Here is a 27,628-nt window from a genome sequence, read left to right as displayed (position 1 = left end):
AATAAATAAATAAAATTCAAAAAGGAAAGAAATTTGGCTCTGAAAAGTAAGAGACAGATAGGGCTCTGGGTTGGAAAGCACCTAGCCATCTCCCCATCCTTAGGTTCCTGATTCTCTTAAACATGCAGGAGTATCATTACATTTCTGTTTCAGACCCTAGCTTGAGCATTACTCATCTACGTGCTGTACTTAACAGTGTGCAGACATCTCAGATTTCCAGAGATAGGCCAGATGGCCACCACTTTGTCTTGTTGATTTCATGAGTAAACCACGCGCTCCAATTTTTGTTTGGAAAACATGTCAGTCTATAGCTAAAGCATTCAAAAGTAAGAGTGAACCCTTCTTATTTTTATTTTTCTTTCGTTTCAGTGGTGTACGAGTTTCTCGTGAAAGTTTGCTTGAATTGCTAAAATGACAACGTCTTTGGATAAGTATTTAGAACATTTTAAATACTTAGGGAAGAAAATATGGAATTCTTGTGTGGATACCAACAAAACTACTATGTGTCTGAATCTTTATAGATAGACAACTAAGGTGCTTAAGTCCCTTAATGGTGAAATAATTCCAGGTAAATGTACTTAGAGTACAAGTTTAAGGGCTAACACATTGTTAACACATCATTTACAAACATTTAGGCTGTTTGGGAAGGACATTAAGAATAGAATAGCTATACTCAGAAAAACTGTGCATTTATAGATAGTTAACATTTTAACAGCAGAAAGAGCACATCATCTGGAAAAAGATAGCCCCTTTCTTTCATGGATTTTAAATGTTTCCTATACTCTAATAACTTCCCACAGACAAGCAGGTAAGATAGACAACTGAAATGGAAGAATATCTTATCCAGAAACTCAAGAACCAGAAACTAACAGGCTAGCGGCTTGGCACCCTGGTCTCCACCCCACTGGGTTCCCAGGGAACCTTGTGGAAACATGGCAGAAACAAAGAAAACGCTAGAAGCCAGTAAAGCACTGGGTGACAGAGCACAGCTGTGAAGTCAACAAGCCCCCGTTCTGCTAACTTCTTAGATTTAACCTATGACCACTAGTCAACTATTTCTGATCTACACAGATTTTGGGCACTTACCTAAAACCTCTGAGCCTCCCTTTCTTCAGCTGTAAAATGGTGTTATGGGTTGTATTGTGTCCCTACAACATTCATATGTTGAAGTCCTGACCCTTGTCACCTCAGAATGTGACCGTATTTGGAAACAGGGTCTGGATAGAGGTAATCAAATTAAGGCGAGATTTTCGACAGGTCCTAATCCAATACAGTGGTGTCTGTCCAGAAAGGGGAAATTTGGACACAAAGACGGACACACACAGAGGCAAGTCGTGCATCTAGAAGTCAAGTAGAGATGCCCAGAACAGATCTTTCCCTTATAACCCACTGAAGGAAACGCGTCTGCCTGCGGCTTGATTTCAGACTTTCAGCCTCCAGGACTATAAATCTCCCTTGTTGAAGCCAGCTCGTTTGAGGTCCATCGGGAGTATAGTTGGACCTACACCTCACAGGGTGGTTATGAGAGTCAAAAGAGACAATGCAGGGGCCCCTGGATGGCTCAGTAGGCTAAGTGTCCGACTTCAGCATCAGGTCATGATCTCACGGTTGGTGAGTTCGGGCCCCGCGTCAGGTCAGGCTCTGCGCTGACAGCTCAGAGCCTGGAGCCTGCCTCGGATCCTGTGTCTCCCTCTCTCTCTACCCCTACCTGTGTCTCTCAAAAATAAATAAACATTAAAAATTTTTTTTAATTAAAAATAAAATAAAAGAGACAATGCAGATAAAACATGTATCACAGTACCAACTATTTTATGGGGAGCCCACAAATAAACATAAAGCTTTCATTGTTTTTTTTTTTTTTAATGTTTATTCATTTTTGAGAGACAGAGAGAGACAGAGCATGAGTGGGGAAGGGGCAGAGAGAGAGGGAGACACAGAATCTGGAGTAGGCTCCGAGCCATCAGCACAGAGCCCAACGCGGGGCTCGAACTCACGAACCGGGAGATCATGACCTGAGTCGAAGTTGGACGCTCAACCAACTGAGCCACCCAGGCGCCCCAAGCTTTCATTGTTTTTACTACAGCTCTGATACATGTCATTCATGTTAGAATGACAGCGGGATTCTCACCACACACAACAACTTTTCTTCTAGCCTGGCCTGGGGTGTCCAGACTCTGCTCCCCAAGTTCCTTTTCCCCCGTTGCCCACGTAGCCAACAAGTTTTCGTCCTCCAGTTGCCTCTCAAATATCACCTCCCCCAGGAGGCCCACCTCACTTAGTCACTGCCTCAGGCCTTCTGCTCACATCCACCAAAAGGGGTGGGTACCAGCCTTTTCACACAGCAATGCAATTACTGATTCCAAATTAGACCCCCAAGTACCCCATGGATGAGCCTTTATGTTCCTCCTAATTTGCGTCAGGTTCTGTGTGAGATGCTCGTTAAAGGTTTGAGGAAACAATCCCTTCACTTCAGGGAGGGCAAGTGGCCACATAGACCATCTACATATATGTATTTTTTTTTAACATTTATTTTTGAGAGACAGAGAGAGTCAGAGCATGAGCAGGGGAGGGGGAGAGAGAGAGAGATACAGAATCTGAAACAGGCTCCAGGCTCTGAGCTGTTAGCACAGAGCCCGACGTGGGGCTCGAACCCACGAACTGCGAGACCACGACCTGAGCTGAAGTCAGACGCTCAACCGACTCAGCCACCCAGGCGCCCCCACATAGACCGTATATAAACAGGCCCATGCTCTAAACCAGCTCGTAGAAGTGCTTTCTAAGTTAATGGTTCTCAGAAGTGTGGTCTGGAAACCAAGAATGGCCTGGCCAGGAACTTGTTAGAAATGCATATCCCTGCGCCTCATCCCACACTGACTGAAGCAGAAACTCTAAGGATGGGGGTGGGGGGCGCACAACCCAGGAATCTGTTTTATCAAGCCCTTCCAGGAGTTTCTGATGCCCTAAAGTCTGAGCATTACTGTGTGGGTCTATGCTGCTGGGGTGAGCTCCCCAAGTATTCTGATAGACTGAGGAGCCCCAGGGGAGACGGGACTGCAGAGGGGCTCTCAGGTGCACAGAAGGAAAAGTTTCAAGTTTTCACCTTCAACTGACTTTTCTAAGCCCATGTAATGGGGTGAGTCCATGATAAGTGTGAGGTATCTAAATTGCCTAACAATGAGAAGCCACGTCTAGGAAGTGAGACTCTGCCCAGACTCACATCCTTCCAGAAGGCTGATATCAGAAACCTCAGGTCAAGGTCAAGGGCAGGCTCCGCAGGCACCCTCCTCCACCCAAGGACACTGGATGCTAATGGATCACCACATGCTTGCTTCGGCAGACTTGGACAGCACCTGAAGATCCTGAACCCCAGGCAACCACCACCGGTGGACCAGAACTGGCTCTTGAGAAAAGTCTGCTACTATTCTCAGTTGAGGAGCTAAGTCCCCACACTCTGGAGAGGCACACAGTCAGCTGGGACGGTAGGAATCGCAACTGAAGTTGGGAGTCAGTGTCTGTGCGACTTTGGGGAAATCACTTAAAATCTGTGAATCTCAGTGTTTCTTTATTTGCAAAAGGGAGGTGGTCATAACCCCTTCCCTCTCAGCGTTATTCTGGGGTTAAACAACATCGGTGAATGCACTTTGCCCAGTGCCTGGCAAATAAAAGGCTCTTCATAAATGTCTGCCAGATCTGAAACTAAGGTGACAGGAGATGCACTGGGAAAAAACCGTCGCCATCCAAGCTCACCCGAGACTAAGTCATCCCAGAAAGCCACGCTTAAGTTTCTACACAGGAAAGAGCTTTAGAACAAGGCTCTGACTTGGGAAAACAAACTGACGTCAAAGGGCCTGCGGTCACTAGTACAGGGAATCAAAACCAGGGAAGTATTTAGCAGGGGGGTCCTTTGAGTCACAAAGAGCCTTCACTCCTACAGACAATGCCTGCATCATCTCCCTTTGCCACACTCCAGGCTGCTCCTCCAGTTCATTTGACCAAATCAGAAGATCCTACCCAGAAATCTAGTTTCAGGAAAACCACTGCTGGAGTCCAGGCAAGCATCTGCCTTCCTATGTTTGGAAACTTTAAGAGCTCCATAGGGAACATCCCAGCAAACAAAACCCTGACAGTTCAGTGGAAACTAAGGGCTCCCCCGTGCAGGTGTCCCCATTTGGACAACTAGACCCCGAGAAAGGCCTTGGCATATGTCTGGTTCCTGCTATACTTTACTTATTTAGCTTCATACTGACACTCTGTTTTCACAGATGAAGGATCTGAAGCTCAGAAACATGAAGACATGTGCCCCAAATCATTCAATTAGAAGGCAGGAACGCTGGGATTTGAACAGCCATCTGCCACCCTGGAGCGTGCTATTCACAGTCTATTAAACTCCAGCTCTGACACATAGCTAGAATGCACCCAGGCAGGGGCTGCAAGCTTAAACAGACAGGAATTATGAAACAAGCACGTGAAAAATATTCCAACCCCCTTCCAGCCGCCATGGACTGACCTCTAATCAGGGGTTAAAGTGTAACTAAGAACAAATACATCCCAGCATCTGTCAAAATAAAATTTAATACCTTGTAAATCTCATTTAATTCCTACCTAAAATTGAATCAGTAAATAGATAATACTCACTCTTAGCTCTTTCACTAAAAGCTTGTACATAATTAATCTTTGGAAGCCAGTGCGACCGATGCTTTTAATATCTGCAGCAACGTGCTTATCACTGTTACATAATTCTGCTCCATCAAAGATAATGAAAAAAACATGATTTACCAGAATGACCTATAACCCCAGACACTAACATACCCTGTCAGGCATTTATCCTGAACCACAGGAGTTGGACTTATATGCTCCAGCCAGAAAAGATCTCAATTAGTTCTCATCCAACCGTGGCAAAGCTATACCTAACAATTCAGACCATAAATGCAGGTACGATGCTTCTGTTCCTTGATAAATAAAATATTACAATTAAATTTTCTCTGATATGGAACAGTTTCTCTATCAGCCACATTGAAAACGGTGGCCTCGACATTGTCTAGGATGTGAAATAATTTACACCAAACTTTAGGAGGAGGAGAGCCGGTGACCAGGTTGATGAGAGGAAAAATGAAGTACCTGGTAAAGCAGGCTGTCAGCTTGCACACGTCTATGCTTTGTGGAATGCTCACTCCAGGAGGTGCGGCCCAGGTACCAGTCCCACTCACAGGGAGATGACAGTAATGCGGCACTCCGCACCCTGAAAAAGACAGTGCGTTTAAAAATCCAACACGGTCACTCCCAGCACCGTGAGATTCTGGGAAATGCACCGGAATTCACATACCGCGCAATTCAGCCATTTATAACATGGCTTTTAGTATATTCACAGAGTTGTGCAACCATCACCATAATCCATTTTAGAACATTCTCATTACTTCAAGAAAGAAGCCTCGCACCCCTTAGACCTCATCCTGCACTGCCCTGGTTCCCCAACCTGGCCACCCCATCCTGGCAACCACCAATTTAAGTTTGTCTCTACAGATTTACCTGTACCGGATGCTTCATAAACAAACGCATAAAATGCATGGCCTTTTGGGGGCGCCTGGGTGGCTCGGTTAAGTGTCCAACTTTGGCTCAAGTCATGATCTCATAGTTTATGAGTTCGAGCCCCACGTCAGGCTCCGCGCGGAGCCTGCCTGGGATTCTCCGTCTCCCTCTCTCTGTGCCTCCCCTACTTGCACACGCTTTCTCTCTCTAAAAACAAACTTAAAAAAACATGTGACCTTCTGTGACTGGTTTCATCTACTTAGCATAATGTTTTAGAGTTCCATCCAAGCTGTAGCCTGTGTCAGAATTTCACTCCTTTTTATGGCCAAGTAATATTCCATTGCATGGATATACTTTATTTATATTTTCATCAGCCAGTGCACATTTGGGTTGTTTCCACGTTTGGGCTATTATGCACAAGTGTTTAGGCAGACAGTTTTCATACCTCTCAGGTATGTATCTAGGAGTGGAATTACTGCTCCTAGTATTTTCAGTCTTCAAAAAATGGAGAAAATGAGTACCCGCGTAAAGTTTGGCACCATCATTCTAAGGAATAAGGTCCTATAAGAATTCACTTTTCAGATGAAAAAATACTCAACAGGTGGAAAACATCTAGAGAAAACTAGTTTTTTTAATTACAGTAAAATGCACTTAATAATATTTAAGTGCAATGGTAAATAATATTTACCATTTTATTTTTTATCATTTAATTCAATTTATTTATTTAGAGAGACAGCACACGAGAGAGAGAGAGAGAGAGAGTGCGCACATGCACAAGCAGGGGAGGGGCAGAGAGAGAATCCCAAGCAGGTTCCACACTGTCAGCACAGAGCCCGACATGGGGCTCGATCCCACAAACTGGTGAGACCATGACCTAAGCTGAAATCAACAGCCAGACACTCAACCAACTGAGCCACCCAGGTGTCCAAAAATTTACCGTTTTAAAATAAACAATAGAGAAAATATTTTAAATTAAAAGAAAATTCATTTTTCATAGCATTTATAATACTGGCTCATCTTTGTGTTTATATTTATGGATTGCCCACCATTAGAAAAGATGGCTTTGGGGCACCTGGTTGGCTCAGTCGGTTGAGCGTCCAACTCTTGATTTCAGCTCAAGTCATGATCCCAGAATCGTGGGATCAAGCCCTACATCTGCACTGGGCATGGAGTCTGATTGGGATTCTCCCTCTTGCTCTGCCCCTCTCCCTCGATCTCTCACTCTCTCTCTCTCTAAAATTAAAAAAAAAAAAGTTTTTTTTAATGTACCTATTTAAAAAAAGGTGGGGTGCCTGGGTGGCTCAACTTCGGCTCAGGTGATGATCTCACAGTTCATGGACTCGAGCCCCGCATCAGGCTCTGTGTTGACAGCTGGGAGCCTGGAGCCTGCTTCAGATTCTGTGTCTCCCTCTCTCTCTGCCCCTCCCCCACTCACACTCTGTCTTTCTCCCTCTCTCAAAAATAAGCAAACATTTAAAAAAATATTAGAAAAAAAAGATGGCACTTTTTTTTTTTTTTTTACCCCTCATTCTAAGAAAATCCAAGAAACATCCCTTCTGCACATTTTTATTAATCCTGAATATGGGGGCATCTGAGTGGCTCAGTCGGTTAAGGGTCCGACTCCTGATTTTGGCTCAGGTCATGATCTCACAATTCATGGGTTCAGGCCCCATGTTTGGGCTCTGCAGTGACAGCATGGAGCCTGCTTGGGATTCTCCCTCTCCCTCCCTCTCTGCCCCTCCCCCCCACACGCACGTGCTCTCTCTTTCTCTCTCTCTCTCTCTTTCTGTCAAAAGAAATAAATAAACTTAAAAAAAAAAAAAAAAAAGCCTGCATATGGCTTTCAAACCACACAAGGAGGCAAGCTCACTTCTGAGCGAGGCCTGGGCCCTGGCAGCTTCACACAGGGCAGTCACGTCAGTGGGAGGAAGAATGTGGCTTCTCGAGTGTTCTGGACCTACTCTTCTGCTTGCGAGACAAAGTGATATTGTGGTGTCTGTGCAAAACCCTCTCTACACAATGAAACAGAAATAAAAGATAGTGTCGATTTTATTTGTACAGGCAGGGGACACATTTCCCTTCTCCTGCAAGGATCAGCAGGAAATGTAGGAACTGGCTAAGGCAAGGCCATCTGGACAGCCTACAAAGCAAGCCACAGGATTAGAGCCCAGCCCATGCCTGGTTTCTATTATTACTTCCAAAGATAAATAAGTGGGCAGCAAATCAAGATGGGCTTGGTTATGCTTTTGGCCTTAATACGAAATTTTTCTACAGGTATCCCAGCCACAAAAAGTGCTTGTTTCTTGTATTGAAGCAGATTGCTTTTTAACTGTTTTGAATCTTTGCATTTCTAAAACATCTTGGTTTTACCTTTCTTTTATAATAGTCCCAAGGTTTTTGACCATATAGGAACCACCAATAACAATCAACCATTTCTAAAATATGCTACCATTGATTAGGGGTACTTTGACTAGGGCTACTTTTAAATCTAATAATAGCTTGCAAAAGAACTAAATTATATTCTTAGTTTTCAATGGTATTGGCAGATATGTAAAATTAATGTCGGGTAACATGAGTTAGCACTGAAAAACTGGACAAATTTTAGGGGCACCTGGGTGGCTCAGTTGGTTAAGTGAACGACTTCTGCTTAGGTCACGATCTCACAGTTCGTGAGTTTGAGCCCGGTGTCGGGCTCTGTGCCGACAGCTCAGAGCCTGGAGCCTGCTTCAGATTTCGTGTCTCCCTCTCTCTCTGCCCCTCCCCAGCTCTTGCTCTGTCTCTCTCTCTCAAAAATAAACATTAAGAAAAAAAAAAAAAACTGGACAAATATTAAAAGGAAAATCCATAGGTGGATCAGTATTTTTTCTGTGTTTGAATGTCAATCCCTTTAAACATTTTTTAAAATTTATTTTGAAAGAGAGAGAGAGTGAACAAGCACAAGCAGGGAAGGGACAGTGAGAGAGAATCCCAGGCAGGCTTCCCACAGCTAGTGCAAAGCCTGATGCAAGGCTTGATCCTACGAACCGTGAGACCAGAACCTGAGCTGAAATCAGGAGTCGGACACTCAAACTACTGAGCCGCCCGAGGGCCCCCTAAACACTTTTTTTCCCTTTATTTGTGGCTATGCTGAAGCCAAGTTAAGCACTGGCAAATATTTGCTGAGCACCTATCATGTGGCGGGCATTGGGGTGAACGCACGCATGCGGAAGTAATCCGAACTGTGCTTCAGTGAACTTGCAACACATGGTCATTGGTTGGTAGCTGGTTGTTCTGTTCTGTCATGTGACTACAGTTTGCAGAGAGAAGTCCAAGCACAGCCCTGTTTGCAGACAGCAAGACAAAGTACTCAAGTCAAAGGAGGAGGGCGTTGGCGTGAATGAATTCCTTGAGGTCTTGAAAACTGAATCATGACCTGACTTCCAATTATGTTTTAAAATGCAAAAGCAGCTGTTCTTGAATACTACGCGGTATTACATGCCGCAGCAATTGTAATATTTCTTAAAAAGAATGAAAGGGCCTGAATTCTTGGAAAAAAAAATACCAGCTTCACTGTCTACTCAACCAGCCCAACGGGGATCTCTGGTCAGAATGCTCGCGGGCAGATTTCCCTCCACACAAGCACCGCCAGCCACCTGCCATCTCACCACTGACATCTCTAACGACAGCAGAGAGGAGGGAGGCATGGGGACGGCAAGGCCTCAGGAAGATCAGAAAAGTCTGAGGTCAAGAGGAAAGCAAGCATGCTCACGGAGAGCATGTCTCTAGGAGTTTGCTCCTCAAAGTGCGGTTCATGGACTGAACCATCAACATCGCCTGGACCACTGACTGGTCATCACCTGGGTTGACAGCAGCACCTGGAAGCTTGTTAAAATGCAGACCCTCGGGCCCCACCATACCTACAGAATTAGAATCTGCATTTTAACAGAGATTCGTATGTCCATTACAAATGTGAAAAATAAGACATCAAAGTGACCCTGAAAGATCTGGAACGGGTTGGTGAAATTCATCAGCAGGAGATAACCCCTCCTAGGATCTCCAGGAAAGGAGAGTTGACTACTTAGTGAGGTATATGAAGATGTCCAAAGGAAGACTGTGTTAGGTGAAGAGGGAGTCAGCAAACAAAAGAATGAGAACCAGCAAAACAACGTTTAGTCCGTGTGTGTGTAAAGAGCTCAAAGTATTTAGAGATACAAGAAAGATCTCGTTGTTCTGTGATGCAGCACCATTTCATCAGGCTTAAGGGAATGTTCTCTTAAAAAAAGGACAGAGGGGCGCCTGGGCAGCTCAGTCGGTGAAGTGTCGGACTCCGGCTCAGGTCACGACCTAGCAGTTTGCGGGTTTGAGCCCCGCATCGGGCTCTGTGCTGACAGCTCAGAGCCTGGAGCCGGCTTCACATTCTGTGTCCCCCTCTCTCTCTGCCCCTTCCCTGCTTGGACTCTGTCTCTCTCTATCTCTGAACAATAAATAAACATTAAAAAAATTTTTTAAAAAGAGAGAATGAGGGAGAGAGAGAGGGAGGGAGAATGAGTAAGAGAGGGAGAGAGAGAAGGGAGAGACAGCATCCAACTTCCTTTATTAAGAATCATTTGGAACAAATCGTTTGACTTCTATTTGCCTTGACTTAGGGAAACGAGGAGAAGCAGAGATGTTTCTACTTAAGGCACTTACTCATTCCAATGGCTACAAAAGGTTATCTCCAAAAAGAAATGAATAATGCGGCAATCAATGTACACATCTGAATTGCGTGGGTTTAGGGAAAATCCCTTATAACGAATGATCTTGAGCCAGAAACTAAGAACATCCAGCTGCTGTCTGAGGGCCAAGCCCTCGACCGTGATGACTCAAAAGAGGCTCAGTCCACACTTGTAAAAATCAAAGACTAAAATTAGAATTAAGGAATGATGACGATATAGGCCACACATTGCGCCTCTCCAATTTCCTGTATCATTCTGTCCAGAACAAGTATCTCTCGTCAGTCACAATACCCCTTCTCTGCTAAGCCCAGACTTGACCTGGGGGCCTCCCCAGCTTGATGCTACGAGCAGCCCGCACATCACCTAGCTTCATCAGGCCATCGGAGACCTGTCTGCCATCCCTGACAGGAGGTCCTCCCAGCTGTAAACTTCTGCCATTCTAGGACAAACGTCCGACCCCAGTAAGCCCAACCTCTTGAGGGTACTTGAAGAGTCACAATTTGGTCGTTACAGAACGTCTTCATCACTAAACATCAACCCACATGGACTCCCAGAGTCACTATATACCCCTTGCCCTCTCAGTGCACATATACACTTCCTTCCCTCCTCGAGACAACTGTAAAATAATTAATAATGATGAGGATGAGGCCTCAGGATTCCATTCTGAAGCATCCCTAACATTTTTTAAAGAAACATCTAATGTGTTTCTAATAAAAACTACTTTTTACATATGGGAAGAAAATCTGACTAAATCAAATGTCTCAACAGCAGCACTATTGACATTTGGGGCTTGATAATTCTTTTTTTTTTTTAAGTTTTTGTTTTATTTTGTTTTGTTTTTTTTAAGTGTTTATTTATTTTTGAGAGAGAGAGAGAGCATGAGTGGGGTAGGGGCAGAGAGAGAGGAGGAAGGACAGAGGATTCAAAGCAGACTCCGTGCTGACAGCAGTGAGCCCAGCACAGGGCTCGAACTCATGAACCCTGAGATCATGATCTCAGCTGAAGTCAGATGCTCAACTGACAGAGCCACCCAGGCACCCCATTGGGCTGGATAATTCACTGTTGGGGGTAGAGGGGCTGTACTGGGGCTGTACTGTGTTGGGGGTAGAGGGGCTGTACTTAGGATGTTGGACAGCATTCCTGGCTTCCATCCACTAGATACCAGAAGCAACCCCCTAGGTTATAACAGCCAAAATTGTGCCCAAATACAGCATTCTTCACAAAGCTAGAACAAGCAATCCTAAAATTTGTATGGAACCACAAAAGACCCCGAATAGCCAAAGTAATATTGAAGAAGAAAACCAAAACGGGAGGCATCACAATCCCAGACTTTGGCTTCTACTACAAAGCTATAAGCATCAAGACAGTATGGTATTGGCACAAAAACAGACACATAGACCAATGGAATAAAAGAGAGATCCCAGAATTGGACCCACAAATGTATGGCCAACTAATCTTTGACAAAGCAGGAAAGAATATCCAATGGAAAAAAGACAGTCTCTTTAACAAATGGCGCTGGGAGAACTGGACAGCAACATGCAGAAGAATGAAACTAGACCACTTTCTTACCCCATTCACAAAAATAAACTCAAAATGGATGAAAGAACCTGAAATGTGAGACAGGAAAGCATCAAAACCCTAGAGGTGAAAGCAGGAAAAAACCTCTCTGACCTCAGCCGCAGCAATTTCTTACTCAACACATCTCCAAAGGCAAGGGAATTAAAAGCAAAAGTGAACTATTGGGACCTCATCAAGATAAGAAGCTTCTGCACTGCAAGGGAAACAATCAACAAAACTAAAAGGCAACCGACGGAATGGGAAAAGGTATTTGCAAATGACATATTGGATAAAGGGCTAGTATCCAAAATCTATAAAGAACCCAGCAAACTCCACACCCGAAAAACAAATAATCCAGTGAAGAAATGGGCAGAAGACATGAATAGACACTTTTCTAAAGACATCCAGATGGTTAACAGACACATGAAAAGATGCTCAACGTCACTCCTCATCAGGGAAATAGAAATCAAAACCACACTGAGATATCACCTCACACCAGTCAGAGTGGCTAAAATGAATAGATCGGGAGACTATAGATGCTGGAGAGGATGTGGAGAAACGGGAACCGTCTTGCACTGTTGGTGGGAATGCACACTGGTGCAGCCACTCTGGAAAACAGTGTGGAGGTTCCTCAAAAAATTAAAAATAGATCTACCCTATGACCCAGCAATAGCACTACTAGGAATTTACCCAAGGGATACAGGAGTGCTGATGCATAGGGGCACTTGTACCCCAATGTTTATAGCAGCACTTTCAATAATAGCCAAATGATGGAAAGAGCCTAAATGTCCATCAACTGATGAATGGATAACAAAGATGTGATTTATATACACAATGGAATACTACTTGGCAATGAGAAAGAATGAAATCTGGCCATTTGTAGCAACATGGATGGAACTAGAGGGTATTATGCTAAGTGAAATAAGTCAGGCAGAGAAAGACAGATACCATATGTTTTCACCCATATGTGGATCCTGAGAAACATAACAGAGAACCATGGGGGAGGGGATGGGGGGAAAAAAGTTACAGAGACAGAGGGAGGCAAACCAGAGGAGACTCTTAAATACTGAGAACAAACTGAGGGTTGATAGGGGGTAGGGGAGAGGGGAAAGTGGGTGATGGGCATTGAGGAGGGCACCTGTTAGGATGAGCACTGGGTGCTGTATGGAAACCAACTTGACAATAAATTATATTTAATATAAAAAAAAATTGTGCCCAAACATTGCGAAATGTCCTCCCTCCTTCCCTCCATTGCAGACTACTGACCTAAATGATTATAATAATTCTCTTAGTGAGATGAGACTATGGATGATTTTGCCCCTTTTTTCCCTATATTTCTAAATCTTCTCTAATGAATGTATATTGTTTCTATGATAAAAATAAGCTAGGGATGGGGCTCCTGTGTGGCTCAGTTGGTTAAGCTCAGGTCATGGTCTCACGGTTCATGAGTTCAAGCCCCACATCAGGCTCCACACTGACAGCGCGGAGCCTGCTTGGGATTCTCTCTCTCCTTCTCTCTCTGCCTCTCTGCTGCTTGCTCTCTCTGTCTCTCTCTCTCTCAAAAAATACAAAAACTACCAAAAAAAAGTGTTTTTAAATAAGCTAGTGACTTTCCACTTTTAACAAAGAAGTATCATTAGCTCCACAGATACCTCAAGTTGACCCTTGAGTAAGTGCCAATGTGTGTGGTTCATACAGTTGAAAAATTCAGTTCAGTCCCTAAAAATACTATCTGCCTTACAGACACCTTAAATTAAACTTCTCTTCAATGTGTAAAAGACACTTAAAAAAAGGGACTCTAGAGAAGAAAGCAGGAATTGAGGCCTCTAATTATTCAAAAAGGAACATCTAAACCCTTCTTCAGCATGGACAATTAGTGGGGCATTAGGAAGACATGTAAAGTAAAATAAAAAGTATTTACCTGAAACATTCCACATGTACACTTTAGTCAGAAAAATACTTGCATTGTAGGGAAAAAAAATAATAAGGCACACTTACTTCATCTTTGAGAATTGCCACGCACACATACAGGCCATATTTTTAAAAACGTCAAAATCAGAAGATTAAAATATCTGAATGTAAAAATACCCATGACTTCATCTTCTTGGCTGTTAGACTAGGATTTTTCTGAAACTTATTATTACCATGAATTTTATTACTAACTATTTTAATTCAGTCTGGCAAGGCCCTGTCTACCAGGAAGAAACAGGTTCTCCATGACCAATTCGCCGTCTATGACCCTCAGGACACGGATGACCCTTTTCTCCACCTAGAACCCGCCCCCCTCACCCAAACACAGACAAAGCATCTTCTGGTCTCCTCTGCTTACCCGGGGTGCTGCCAGAGGTTCACATGTCTTCTGCTCTCAGGGAGAAGCTCCCTTTTGTTAAGCGGGGTGATACCAACCGCGGCTTCCAGAATAGCCATGTATTTCTTGTACCTCATCTTGTCTCTCTCAGTACAAGGTCATGTCAATTTCGGGCACTGTTCAGCTGAAGCAAATGAAGTCATCTTTGCGCTACCTGATGCCCCTGTGCTGCCACATGTTCCGTGTACCCCTAGCGCGAGCTATTAAACTCTAGAGTGCAGGCTGAGGCCAAGCCACAAATAAATAAAAAAAGAAAGGGCTCGTTCGGATTTCCCTGCAACGTCAGTATTATATAAGGCTAAAGAATTTTGACTAAAGCACTAACGAAAATGACTTGCAGGACAACCGTGGTTCTAAACACAGCAATCTAACGTACACTCCCCAATTAATCCGCACATAAATCTTTGAGGCCGCTAATCCTTCAAGTACTAATGGCACAGGAGGTGATTTATCTCAAGGTCTGGAAATAATTGGTCCAAAAAACCCGCGTGGCCTCTGGATGAACTAAAATCAGAAGCTGATTTGCTCCTACAAATACCTCTCTTCAAAAGGCTGCGCTTTGACAAGTAAGGAGCTCCGGTTGTCATTTTATAGCACACATTTCCAAAGGCTATAAACTCTTTGCTTGAGTCAATAGCAAAGATTAGTTAATAGAAAAACAATTCTGTTTGTTTTTTAAATATCTTTTTAATATCTTTTTTAATTTAAATATCTTTTTTTTTTTTTAATTTTTTTTTTTAACGTTTATTTATTTTTGAGACAGAGAGAGACAGAGCATGAACGGGGGAGGGTCAGAGAGAGGGAGACACAGAATCTGAAACAGGCTCCAGGCTCTGAGCTGTCAGCACAGAGCCCCACGCAGGGCTCGAACTCACAGACCGAGACATCATGACCTGAGCCGAAGTCGGCCGCTTAACCGACCGAGCCACCCAGGCACCCCTTTAAATATCTTTTTATATACTTCTATAACGCAACACAGGCGAGCTCTCATGGCGTGAAAGTATATCGTCTGGATATGCTCAGACCCTGTCCCATCCTTGTAGTTGTAAATGTCTCCCCTCAGCTCGAAGGGCCTTTCTAGCCCTCTTTCCACGGGTTAAAGGTGGGATGTCCTTAACAGTAGCCCACCTAATGAGTCATGGTAGGCATGGGCCAGTCTTCCCTGGGATGAAAATATGACATTCAGAAAGAAATGCCCCTTTCCTGTCGGAGCTGCTGACCAGGGGAGACGGGACACCAGGACTGTCGGCACTCATGTTCCCCACCACAGTGCGAGGAGGGCTCACCGAGTGCACTTAGGAAGAGCTGTCTCAACAGAGATGCGATGAGATCATCTGAGCTTCTGGATCCAGCCACGTCTAAGGCCACGATCATCCCGGGAGATCCCAGTTACACTTCTGTCCAAGCTAACAGATTGACTCTTGTGAAATTTAGTTTTAGTTGCATTTCTGTCACTCTGAAAAAGTTCTGACTTAGCCACCTCCCTGACTTCTTCAAGCTATATTTTTCCCAGTGAATATGCTCTAGCAGCTGGGCTGTTCCTTGTCTAAACAGACTCCTATATAAAAGGGAAGTAAAACAGAGGGAGGCATTATGTGTTAATCCTGATTAACCTAGATATCCATAGTGAGTAAGTATCCCAAACTCTACCCCCTCCCCCTAAATCTTGAACCTTTCTTCTACAGATTCTCTCCTCAACAGCAAGGTTCTTAGTTTTTGTTTTTGTTTTTGTTTTTAACCTGAATGACCTAAATCAGTAGTCTCCAAAGCAGGGTGTACACATCAAAAATCTTTGGGGTGGAAGGGCACCTGGGCGGCTCAGTCGGTTAAGCATCCAACTCTCGGTTTAGGCTTCGGTCATGATCTCACGGTTTGTGAGTTCGAGCTCCACATCAGGTTCTGCACTGACAGTGCAGAGACTGCTTGGGATTCTCTCTCTCCCTCTTTCTCTGCCCCTCCCCTACTTTCTCTCTGTCTCTCTCTCAAAAATAAATAAATAAACTTATAAAAAAATCTTTGGGGTCTGGAAAGAAAATATTAAACCATCTATTTCCTTTTTTCTCTTATCTGTTAAAAATTTGGTTTGAGTGTTTATTTTTAAATAGTCATAATACTTTGAGAACTAATTTGTTGTTGTTTTTTTTTTAAGTTTATTTATTCTTGAGAGAGAGAGCAGGAGGAGAAGCAGAGAGAGACGGAGGGAGAGAATCCCAAGCAGGCTCTGCACTGTCAGCAGGGAGTGTGGTCCACACAGGGCTCAATCTCGCAAACCATGAAATCATGAGCTGAGACGAATCAAGAGTCAGACGCTTAACCCACTGAGCCACCAAGGCACCCTGAGAACTAATATATTTTAAGTTACATTAAAATATGCCATTTAGAAATTACTGTGTACTCATATATATTGTAGGGTGTCCTTTAAAATGTGATAGGGGTGTGTGAGCCAAAAAGTCAGTGACTTACATAAGCCTTCAACAGCTCTTGAAGCCTCAGTTTCCCATTTACAAGATGAGAGGCCCAAACACAGGAATGCAGTTACCTTTCCATATCAACAACAAAAAACTAAGAACTCTCGCTTCACTTGACCTGGTCATACAATTAATATAATCTAACCACTACAGAGTGGTGACAACAAGGGATAAACCACTTGGTCTTGGGATATTTCATTTCCAGAGTGTTCATGAATATTACTCCCACTGGCGGTTCTGTAAACAATTAGTACCAGTTAGTCACAGGAATTCTTTTATGGGCTGAACGTGGTTTGCTACAGCTGCCGCGGCTGAGAAAAGCTACAATACAGCCCTCATTTAATCATACAGGAAGGTGTAATTATACTTACACAACAGTCTTTGTTCTGACAAATTGTATTTCTAATGACGCGTGATAAAACTTACTACACTGCCCTCTCAAAGTAAGAAATGAAACCTGAGCTTAACAACAGCGACAAAAAATCAAGTTAAACTTGCTACCCGGTGGAAGCTGTTTTACTTGGGTGAAAGTGACACGAAACTTCATAAACGGCACGTTTTGTTTAAAGTTTCGTTTTCTGTAGGAATTTTTTACGCATTTAACATACAGCTCTTACGAAGTGATTCTAATCTATGATGACCTCATGCAAAACTCAAACTGCGTCTTTCATGAGGAAAAGAATTCTGCCTTAGCAAATAATTAAGAAAGAATGTGCTTTCCTTCCATAAATGAGAGTGTTCAGTTTTATCATTTATTTATTTACCCATTTAAAAAAATTGTCATCTTGGGAATGCAAGCTGGTGCAGCCACTCTGGAAAACAGTATGGAGGTTCCTCAAAAAACTAAAAATAGAACTAACCTACTACCCAGCAATTGCACTACTAGGCATTTATCCACAGGATACAGGTGTGCTGTTTCAAAGGGACACATGCACCCCCATGTTTATAGCAGCACTATCGACAATAGCCAAAGTACGGAAAGAGCCCAAATGTCCATCGATGGATGAATGGATAAAGAAGATGTGGTATATATTTACAATGGAGTATTACTCTGCAATCAAAAAGAATGAAATCTTGCCATTTGCAACTATGTGGATGGAACTGGGGGTATTAGGCTAAGTGAAATTAGCCAGAGAAAGACACAAATCATATGACTTCACTCATATGAGGACTTTAAGAGACAAAACAGATGAACATAAGGGAAGGGAAACAAAAATAATATAAAAACAGGGAGGGGGACAAAACAGAAGAGACTCGTAAATATGGAGAACAAACTGAGGGTTACCGGAGGGGTTGTGGAAGGGCAGATGGGCTAACTGGGTAAGGGGCACTAAGGAATCTACGCCTGAAATCATTGTTGCACTATATGCTAACTAATTTGGATGTAAATTTTTAAAAATAAAAAATTAAATTAAAAATAAATGAATAAGTAAATAAATGTCATCTTTGTGTGAACACCTTCATAATGGACAACAACACAGAAAGCACAAATGTAGCCCAAATACCCCATCCAGATGTGTACTTCATATCATTTTCTTTATAAATCTAGAAATTCTTTAGAAATATGGATTTATTTAGTTGATTCCCTTAGAGTTCTAGAAACGCTTTACAACTACAGCTGTCTGCTTAAAAATCACTTACCTATTTAAAAAATGACTTTATGTCTACGTCTACATGATCCAAAAAGAGCTTTTAAGTCACAATAATCAAGGATACTTGAATCTGAATGATTAAAGTTGAACATAAAAGTACACAGATCGGACTGACGTTCCCTTTGAACCGGTTATTTCTACTTTATTTCTGCCAGAGGAAAACCAGGGGACATCCTTCTTCACTGGGTGTTTTAACTGTTTCTTTAGAAGTATAAAAATGGAAATGAACTGATGCCCCAAATGGGCTGTTTTATAGGGTGTGGTCTGCTTTTCAGGGAGCTGGAAAAAGCCTTTGCTAAAATAGAAGAGTCAGGGAAACAGCTATTTTTCTTTTCTTTTTTTTTTCCTAAGCTTTACTGCAAATAAACCATATGACTTTATGCAAGTCATATTTTCTGTCCCCTTAATGTCTTCATATTATCTACATCTACACACACACACACACACACACACACACACACACACACACACATCTACATATTTGCTACTTAGCTGACTTACCAGAACACTAAGAAAAACAGGCCACAGGATGTAAAAGAATTACCAAAGAGTTCAAGATTAGTTGTGGCTCCCCTAGATTCACCCGCCTCTGCCCAAACCAGCCTGTCCTCTTCACAGCCATCTTCAGAATGCACTCGCTACTGAGTTTATTTAAACTATCACCTTCAACTGGATGCCACCAGATCTGTCCTTCTCATCCTGTCCTTCCACCCAAACCAATATCTGAAATAGCGCCCCCGCCCGGCCCGCGGCCTCCTCTTGCATCCCCCTCCCTTTTCTATTTCTTGCATTGCCCCCTCCCGGTTCTCCTGGTGTGAGACGCAGAAGCCATCGTCCCAGCGTCCCATGGTGCCCAGTATACCAGCCCCAGAGAGCTGCATTTCAACGGGAAGGCTTGATCTGAATCCCACCTCTGCTGTTTAACACCTTGAGATCTCTAACAAGTTACATGACCCTTCTGAACCTATTTCATCACCTATAAAACTGGAATAAGATTGCAATACAGGGGTGCATTCAATGCGTATCATCTCGTCCCTCCCTCCCTTTCACCCCTGACATCTGTCCTTTTTCCTTTCCCAAAGACCTCTTCAAGAAACCTTCCTCTATCCTCATTTCTCTGCAGGCAAGAACAAGGTGCACTTACAAACTTCTGACCCTCCCTTGCAGCTATAACTTCCTTCAACACACAGTGAAAGAGAAAAGCCCAAGGCTGAGTGGTTTTGTAGGAAAAAACGGGCTGCAAAACAGGCTGGCTGAAGGTAACAAGAACCCAGGGGCTGGAGTGAGTGATGGAAATCGTAAAAAAGAGAACAGAGGGTCTTGGGGCTCAGCTCGGGTGGTACCCACCAACTAAGGAAGTTCTCCCTTACAATAGTTCCCAGATTTTTAGCCTCTGCTACTTAACAATTAATAGCCAACATTAAAATCACTTAATGAACTGTTGCTCCCAAATAACGCACATATGCAATAATTCATGGATTCCTCATTCCAAAGAAATAAACTTTCCACTCCGCATGTGTGGGAAATCTGCTCCCTGTTGTTTTTGGTAGAAACTGTGTTCATGTTACGTTTCTAATCTGATCCTAGAGTTGTAGGATTCTGGCAGTTCTCTTGCCTGGGAGCAGATTAGGGAGAAGGCATTGCCCAAAATTTAGAACACCACAGGAGCTGACTTAAGTCAAGAGGGGCTTGGCCATTAGGCGGGTTAAGGGGATATTAAGTCACTTCTGCTCTGCGATTTCAGGAAAGGGACGGAGTCCCTGGAACTTGGTAGGGACGGCACCAGCTCTGAAGTGTTGAGAGACAGCAGTCGGCTGCCAGAAGCTGGAAAGAGGAGTGCACACAATCCCACGGTTCCCCTGCGGACACACCCTTCCACTCCCCAGCATGAACTGGGGCGCCACAGTGCCCCGGGATTGAAGTACAGCTCCACCTCTAATTAGCTCTGTGATCTTGGTCAAGTCATTTAGTGTCTCACTGCCTCAGTTTTGTCATCTGTAAATAGGGTTAATAATACCACTGACCTCACAGGGTGGTTTTAAAAACGAAATCGGTCATTGCGTGTCAAGCATTCAGCACATGTAACGTGCACCCTGTAGTAAATGCCATGCACGTGTGTGTTGTTCTCTCTTCCTTGCTAACTAGTTGCAGCTTCATTTCTTCCAGAAAGCTCTCTTTGGTGGAACACCCCCCACACACACACACCAGACCGGGGTAAACGCTCCTTCTTCTCATCTCTCAAATACTTTCTGCTTCAATCTATTCATACTGGAACCACGATAAATTTGAACGATGTGTTTAGCCAAGTACAGAGGACAGGGTGGGTCCTCTGGGCCATGGAAGGGAATTAAGTAAAAGAAAGGAGTCGTGGCAGTTGAGGGGGCTGACTTCCCATGGGCCCGCACCTGGCCCTGGCCCTCTCCCGGGTTGTCAGACACAGGTTGGGTTCCAGGCAGAGTCCTGCTCAGTGGTCAGGGCTGTGGCTGAGCTGGACGCAGAGCCTCAGAGTGGGGCCCACGGAGGAGCTTTGTCCAGTCCCGAAGCTCTAATCGTAGTGAACCCGGCAGACGCTGCTGAGTGTGAACCTGATAATGTGAGCCTCAGGCTCGCTCTCCCGGGATATCGGTGGAAGAAGGCGGACCGTGCTGTGATGGCTGCTTTGTTAGCCATTAGTTCACTTGGCTTCAGGCAGAATTTCTTATTCTTCCTGTATTAGTTTGCTAGGGCTCCCGTGACAAAGTACCACACACGAGGGAGCTCACCCAACAGAAATCTTACAATTTATTTCTTATCTCCTAGTTCTGGAGGCTGGAAGTGTAAGACCAAGGTGTTGATAGGGTTGGTTCCTTCTTTTTTTAAAAAAACAGAAATGCATTTATTATTTTTGAGACAGAGGGTGAGTGGGGGAGGGGCAGAGAGAGAGGAGGACAGAGGATCCGAAGCAGGCTCTGCGCTGACAGCAGACAGCCAGATGCAGGGCTCAAACTCAGGAACCGTGAGATCACGACCTGAGCGGAATTTGGAAGTTGGAGGCTCAACTGACTGAGCCACCCAGGCACCCGAGGCCTGGTTCCTGCTGAGGGCCATGAGGCAGGGCTCTCTCCTTGACTTACAGATGGCTGTCTTCTCCCTGTGTCTTTATATGATCTTCCCTCTGTACATGTCTGTGTCCAAACTTCCTCTTCTTATAAAGGACACCAGTCATATTGGATTAGGGCCCACCGTAATGCCCTCATTTTAACTTGATCACCTCTGTAAAGACCCTATCTCCAAATAAGGTCACATCCTGAAGTACTAGGAGTTAGGACCCCAACATATGAATTTGGGGGGGTTGGGGGGAATACAGTTCAACTCATAATGCTGCCTACAGTGAAAAAAAAAAAGTTCAAGCTCTCATAAAGTTTTGCCCCGTGATGGAAAAAGACAAGAGCCCAGAAGTACCCGATGGCCTGGACACATCCAGCCTGTGATTTGGTCCAGCAGTGGCCTCATAGCAAACCAGCTAGGAAAAAAAAAAGAATACTCCATGTTCAAAAGGAACCAATGTCTAATACTGAGAAAACGAGCCGGTCTCTGGAAGCAGAAGCCGGATCCATAAAAACACGAGTTCAAGAAGCTAAATCGCACTTAAAACTATTACGCGCAGCTGACCAAGACTGGGGATGTGCAGACAGCACTCTGCCCGAGTGGGGGGGGGGGGCGGTGGGTGGGGTGGTCAGAGCAACGGTCTGCTGGAGCTGCTGGAACCCTCACTCACTCAAGGTCAGCTTCTCTTGTGGAAGAGAACAGGGTGGTAAGGTGGAATCAGGAGATGGAGACTATGTTCACAAAAAGGCACGGAGATCCAGGAGGAAACTGACCGATGTTCCAGAATCAAGCATGTATCTGACCACCCGAGATGGAGAGAAAAATCAAGCTACACCCACACTGTGGCAGAAGAGAAAGAGCAAAGCAGACTGGACAGGTCACCTTAAGGAAGCCAGACTGAGCAAGCCTGAACTGAAAGGTGGTCCAAATCCCTCAGGAGAGGAAATGAAAGAGAAATGGATCTTGGTGGGTTATGACCTGTGGGGGCAGAGCCAGAGGACGAACGGTCTGAAGCAAATGACAAGACGGGTGGAGAATTCAAAGAGCTGAGCTCTACAGAAAGACAGTCAAAGACCCTGAAAACCTGGAAAGACCCTTTCTTCTCAGAACCAGATTCTGTCCCTTGAAAAAAGAGCTCGTGATCCTTGGTTGAGAGTGGGGGAGGCTGGTTCAAGACAGGAGGTTGCAGACCTGAGACAAAGAATAACCAAAAAGGCAACAAAACTTGAGCCACATCAATTCAGGAAGGTAGGAATACTATCGCCCCCCACTTTGACGCAGAGGAAACTAAGGCTCAGAGTTGAGAAACCTGCCCTAGGTCACCCGGCGCCCAAGTGGCAGAGTCAGTATTCCAGGCCAGGTCTGACTCGTCCCTACTCGGTTCTAGTGCCTTCTAGAGTGGATCCCCATGCACCTGACGATCGGGACAGAGCATTTGCTCCCTGGTCCCTGGATCCCTGGGTGCCTGGTTCCACTGAGACGGGAGGGTGTCACCCCCTACCCTGAGACCCTTCCCTGGCTGCACACTTTCCCCTTCCCTCTCCTTCCTCTTTGCCAATGTGCTCTTTCCAGGGGATCCCAATGTGGAGTTTGTGGGAATAAAACATCCTCTTCTTTCTCCTTCTCCAGTAAGCCCCACCCCCACCATCACCAAGGTGGCTCCCCACCAAGGTCACTGTCCTCCCAATCCTCCCCTTCAGGGGTTGGGTTTTCCCTGAGGCGCCTCATCCAGAAAACAGAAGTGAGTTACCTCCTGGGTTCACTAAGCTTCCATGCGCCCCTAATATCCAGGATCCTGAAACACCTCGAGATTTCCAAGTCATTTTGTTTAAAATTTCCCTATAATATATTTTGAAATTATTCAAAATTTTTGTTAAAAAAATTTTGTTAACATAAGTGGTTCTGTTTTTTTCCAAATTGAATCTTGACAGTGTTACAAAGTTTAGGGTACCTGTTACCACCATTTAATTATTCTTATTATACTATACACGTTACCAAAACTAAACAATGGATGTTAATTTGATGAATCAGCTCACTATTCCCTAAACAACAGATTTTTGGTGAGCACTTCAACCCTCAGACACATTTGAAATAGGAAAACAGTTACCTCTGAGAATGGTTCTATGTACTTACTCTAGGAAGGTGACAGAAAGTTCCTTGTTGGGTTGAACACATTTGAATAGACTTCAAAAGTTTTTGATTTTATACGTCTGTCTCCCTGAGCATTTTATGATGGCCCAGAAAGTAGGTACAATGTCCTATTCATCTTTGGTTTTGTTTTTAATTTTTTTAATGTTTTTATTTAGTTCTGAGAGAGACAGAGAGACAGCGAGAGCAGGGGAGGGGCAGAGAGAGAGAGGGAGACACAGAATCCGAAGCAGGCTCCAGGCTCTGAGCTGTCAGCACAGAGCCCCATGCAGGGCTCAAACTCATGCACCGTGAGATCATGACCTGAGCCAAAGTTGGATGCTTAACTGACTGAGCTGCCCAGGCGCCCCCTGTCCCATTCATCTTTGTATCTCTAGTGCCTCTCTTTGCTCAGGAACCAGCATATGAGACAGATACCCAATGATGTTGGGTTTGATTCCTAATTAAGAAGCAGCAAGGTATAATGTCCCAGCACTCTAGAACCAGACTGCCTGTGTTTGAATCCCAGCTTCACACTTAATTAGCTGAGTGACCTTGGCAAATCTTTTAAACTCTTCAGGGCCTCAGTCTCCTCATCTGTAAATAGGGCATAATAATAGCACTTACATTTTAAGGTTCCGTGAGAATGAAATTTTATGAACATATGCAAAACTCTTAGGGCTTGGAGCATAGGAAGGGCTAAGTACTAGCCACAATTATTTATTATTTACTCAGCAAATATTTATTGACCCCAGTTCTATGGCCTGAATACATGCCTCCAAAGTTCTTAAATTGAAGCCCGAATCCCTAGTGTGATGCTATTTGGATGTGTTATATTTGGGAAGTAAATTAGGTTTAGATGAGGTCATGAAGGTGGGATCCTCATGACTGGGTAGGTGCCCTCACTAGAAGAGGAAGAGTGAGATCACTCTCTCTCTCTCTCTGTGCACACGCACCTAGGAAAAACCGTGGGAGCACACAGAGAGGAGGCGGCCTTCTGCAAGCCAGGAAGAGGGCCCTCACCAAGAACTCCGCCCTGCTGGCACCCTTATCTCACGCTCAGAGCCTCCACAGCTGTGAAAAATCAATGTCTGTCAAAGCCACCCAGGCTGTGGTATCCTGTTACGGAAGCCTGAATGGACCAAGGTCCCAGATCCAGCTCTGACAGATCTCTCAGCTCAATGGGTGATACTTCCTCAATCAACCTTGAGTTCCTCGACCCACGTTCAGTGCTCTGGAGTGGACCTCTTCAACTTCCCAAGCGTCCACTCAGCTCTCCTCTCGGCCCTGCCCTTTGCCAGCTGATGCGCTGGTAGTCTTTGCTCTGCCCGTCTATTCCCCTCTGGAGGACTCCTGGCTCTCCTGGTGTGGCCTCTGCCTGACCAGTCCTTCTAGCCTCCAACACCACCCAGGCTCCAGAAGGTGAGTGCACACTGCTCGGGGCATCAACATTCGGACCTTGCCTCTCTCCCTCTGTTCCAGCTGCCCTTGTACCTGCCTCTGGGCCAGACTGTTCTCCTGTGTCACTTCTCAGTCTCTAATTACATTATTTGATTGCTGTTTATCATCTGCCTCCCCCTCTAGACTGTAAGCTCTACTCTGAGGGCAGAGGCCTATTTTGCTGACACTACGTCTATTTCCTACTGAGTTTTCTAGTCCAACCCAACACTCTTTCACTCATTCACCCCCTGAACAACCACTGAGCCACCCCCCATGGAACACTGATCAACACTGGACCCAATACAATACCCAAGCACCCCTGCCTTCAAGAATCAGCCAGTCTAATGGAGTGACAAATAACTGTATGCTGTAACAGGGATGTGAGTGACCGTGGGACCACGGAGAGACGGGACGGTTTTGTCTGAGCGTCTTGGCTTGGGAAAACCTTCACAGAGAAGGTGATTACTTGGGTTAGGTCTTAATAATATGCACAGATACTCCTTAGGCTGACAAAGGGATCTGAGGCATCTCGGGCAGAGGGGAAAGTATCCCCAAGAACCAGAAAAGCAAGACAGCAAAGAATGTTCTCAGACCAGTAAGCAGAGCAAGGACCTCTGCACCCAGGGCTGGAGGGAGGCCGGCATCAGACTCCACACAGAGTAAGGGTAAGGGCAGACGCCCATCCCTCCAGCTGACGCAGTCTTCCCCTTGCCTAGATGTCACCAAAGCATTACATAGCCAACATATCCACGTGCCAGCCACTGGGATAAGTGTTCTACACGCATCACCTTGTTGGATTTTCACATGCACCTTAAGAAGTGATCATAAAATCTCCGTTTTCAGAGGAAGACACTCAGGCACCCAGTGAGGAAGCAATCTGCCCATGGGCACACAGGTAATAAGCAGTGGAGGTGTGGTTCCTATCCAGGTTGGTGTGATTATAAAACTCACGCCTTCTTACACCCACTAAGCCCGGGTAGGCGCCCCGGGGCCCTTGGTGTGTCACCAGCATAATGAAATGTAATTGCCACTTATTTGTCTCCCTCTAGAGGGTGGGTCTCATGAGGGCAGTGACTCTGCTGTGCTCCCCATGGTATCCCCAGCACCTGGGGCATTGCCTGGTAGGGTACAGGCATCAAGAGCATGTGTTAAGTATGAATGAGGGGCGCCTGAGTGGCTCAATCGGTTGAGCGTCCGACTTTGGCTCAGGTCATGGTCTCGAGGTTTGTGAGTTCAAGCCCCGCCTTGGCTCTCTGCTGTCAGCACAGAGCCCACTTCTGATCTTGTCTCCCTCTCTCTCTGCCCCTCCCCTGTTCACTTGCGCTCTCTCAAAAATAAATAAACATTAAAAAAAGAACAAATGAGCAGGGTGGGGGAGCACGCCTGGCTGGCTCAGTAGGTACAGCATGCAACTCTTGATCTTGGGGTTGTGAGTTCAAGTCCCATGCTGGGAGTTGAGATCTTTTTTTTAATTTTTATTATTTTTTTAATGTTTTTCTTTAATGTTTATTTTTGAGAAAGAGAGACAGAGTGCGAGCAGGGGAGGGACAGAGAGAGGGAGACACAGACTCTGAAGGAGGCTCCAGGCTCTGAGCTGTCAGCACAGAGCCTGACATGGGGCCGAGCCCACAAACCATGAGATCAGGACCTGAGCCAACGTCGGATGCTTAACCGACTAAGCCACCCGGGTGCCCCGGGAGTAGAGATTACTTTAAAAAAAAAATAGTTATAGGGCACCTGGCTGGCTCAATCAGAAAAGCATGTGACTCTTGATCTCAAGGTCATGAGTTCGAGCCTCATGTTGGATCCAGAGATTACTTAAATAAATAAAACCTAAAAAAAAAAAAAGTTATAATAAAAAGAATGAATGAGCGCATGAATGAACAGGGCTTTGAATTCTTTTGCGATGTGTCCTACCAGCCTTCCTTGTCCCTGTGGTGAAGGAATCCCAGTTATTATCATCCCGAAACCCAGATCTGAGTGCAAACCCCAACTTCACTTCCGCCCTCTCCCACTTTGGTCAGACAGAGGAAGGCTCCCGCAGCCCAGAACTCCGAAGCTGCACGGACTGGTGGACGGACCCTTTCCCCAGCCACAGGGGCTTCTGTCACCACCCTCACCTTCCATCGTCCTCCCCATCGGTGCACAAAATAGTCAACATCCTTTGAAAGGACTGCTTACAAGGTTGGCCCTTGGCCGGAGTCTGGAAAGTTGGATTTGGGGAAGTCTACCACCATTCCCAGGGCTGATAAGAGTGGCTCACTCTCCCTGAACTGTTCGCATAAACAGCGTAAAGTTATCCTAAGACGAGCTTTCCATCTGGGAGCCTGAACTTCTGGTGAGCGCCGTGCAGAGGATGCCGACGTAGCAAGCCCTAGACTCTGCTCTGTGCACCTTTTCCCCCTGCCGATTGTGCTTTGCGTCCATTACTGTAACAATCATAGCGATGACAACTGTGTGCTAAGTCCTGTGAGTCCTCTTACAAATCACTGAAGCTGGGGTGCACTGTCTCGGCACAGGAGCAGAGTTGTGAAATACCTCCTGTCCAGTCCTGCCGGTGGGTGACAGGACTCACACACCCAGAGCCCACAGGGGCCAGGCAGGAATGTAAAAGTGTGCAACTGGCTGAGGGGGACCGGGGGCGGATAGACGAGCCTGCAGTAGACAGGCGCTCGCTCAGCTCCTGGCCGACCAGGCAGAGCTGAGCAG

General features: G+C 45.0%; 1 protein-coding gene across 4 annotated transcripts in view; it reads right to left on the bottom strand.

Moving 5' to 3' along the window:
• Nucleotides 1-27,628, bottom strand: part of TJP2 (tight junction protein 2) — a 129,622-nt gene that overhangs the window by 93,100 nt on the left and 8,894 nt on the right. The window contains exons 1-2 of one of the 4 annotated variants that reach the window (XM_060610109.3): nt 14,107-14,495; nt 5,119-5,239 (exon numbers count right to left, since the gene is read on the bottom strand). The exons of 1 other annotated variant lie outside the window; for it this stretch is intronic. In XM_060610109.3, coding sequence (XP_060466092.3) covers nt 5,119-5,239; nt 14,107-14,222 — 237 coding nt within the window. In that variant the 5' untranslated portion in view covers nt 14,223-14,495. Of the gene's footprint in view, nt 1-5,118; nt 5,240-14,106; nt 14,496-27,628 lie in introns of those variants that run through there. 2 more of the 4 variants (XM_060610108.3, XM_060610115.3) reach the window with 2 other exon arrangements.

The sequence above is a fragment of the Panthera onca genome, chromosome D4 (genome assembly GCF_046562875.1).
Source record: "Panthera onca isolate mPanOnc1 chromosome D4, mPanOnc1 haplotype 2, whole genome shotgun sequence".
In the NCBI taxonomy this organism is placed as follows: domain Eukaryota; kingdom Metazoa; phylum Chordata; class Mammalia; order Carnivora; family Felidae; genus Panthera; species Panthera onca.
The sequence above is the reverse complement of the archived record's forward strand: the minus strand, read 5'-3'. Positions and strand labels throughout refer to the sequence as shown.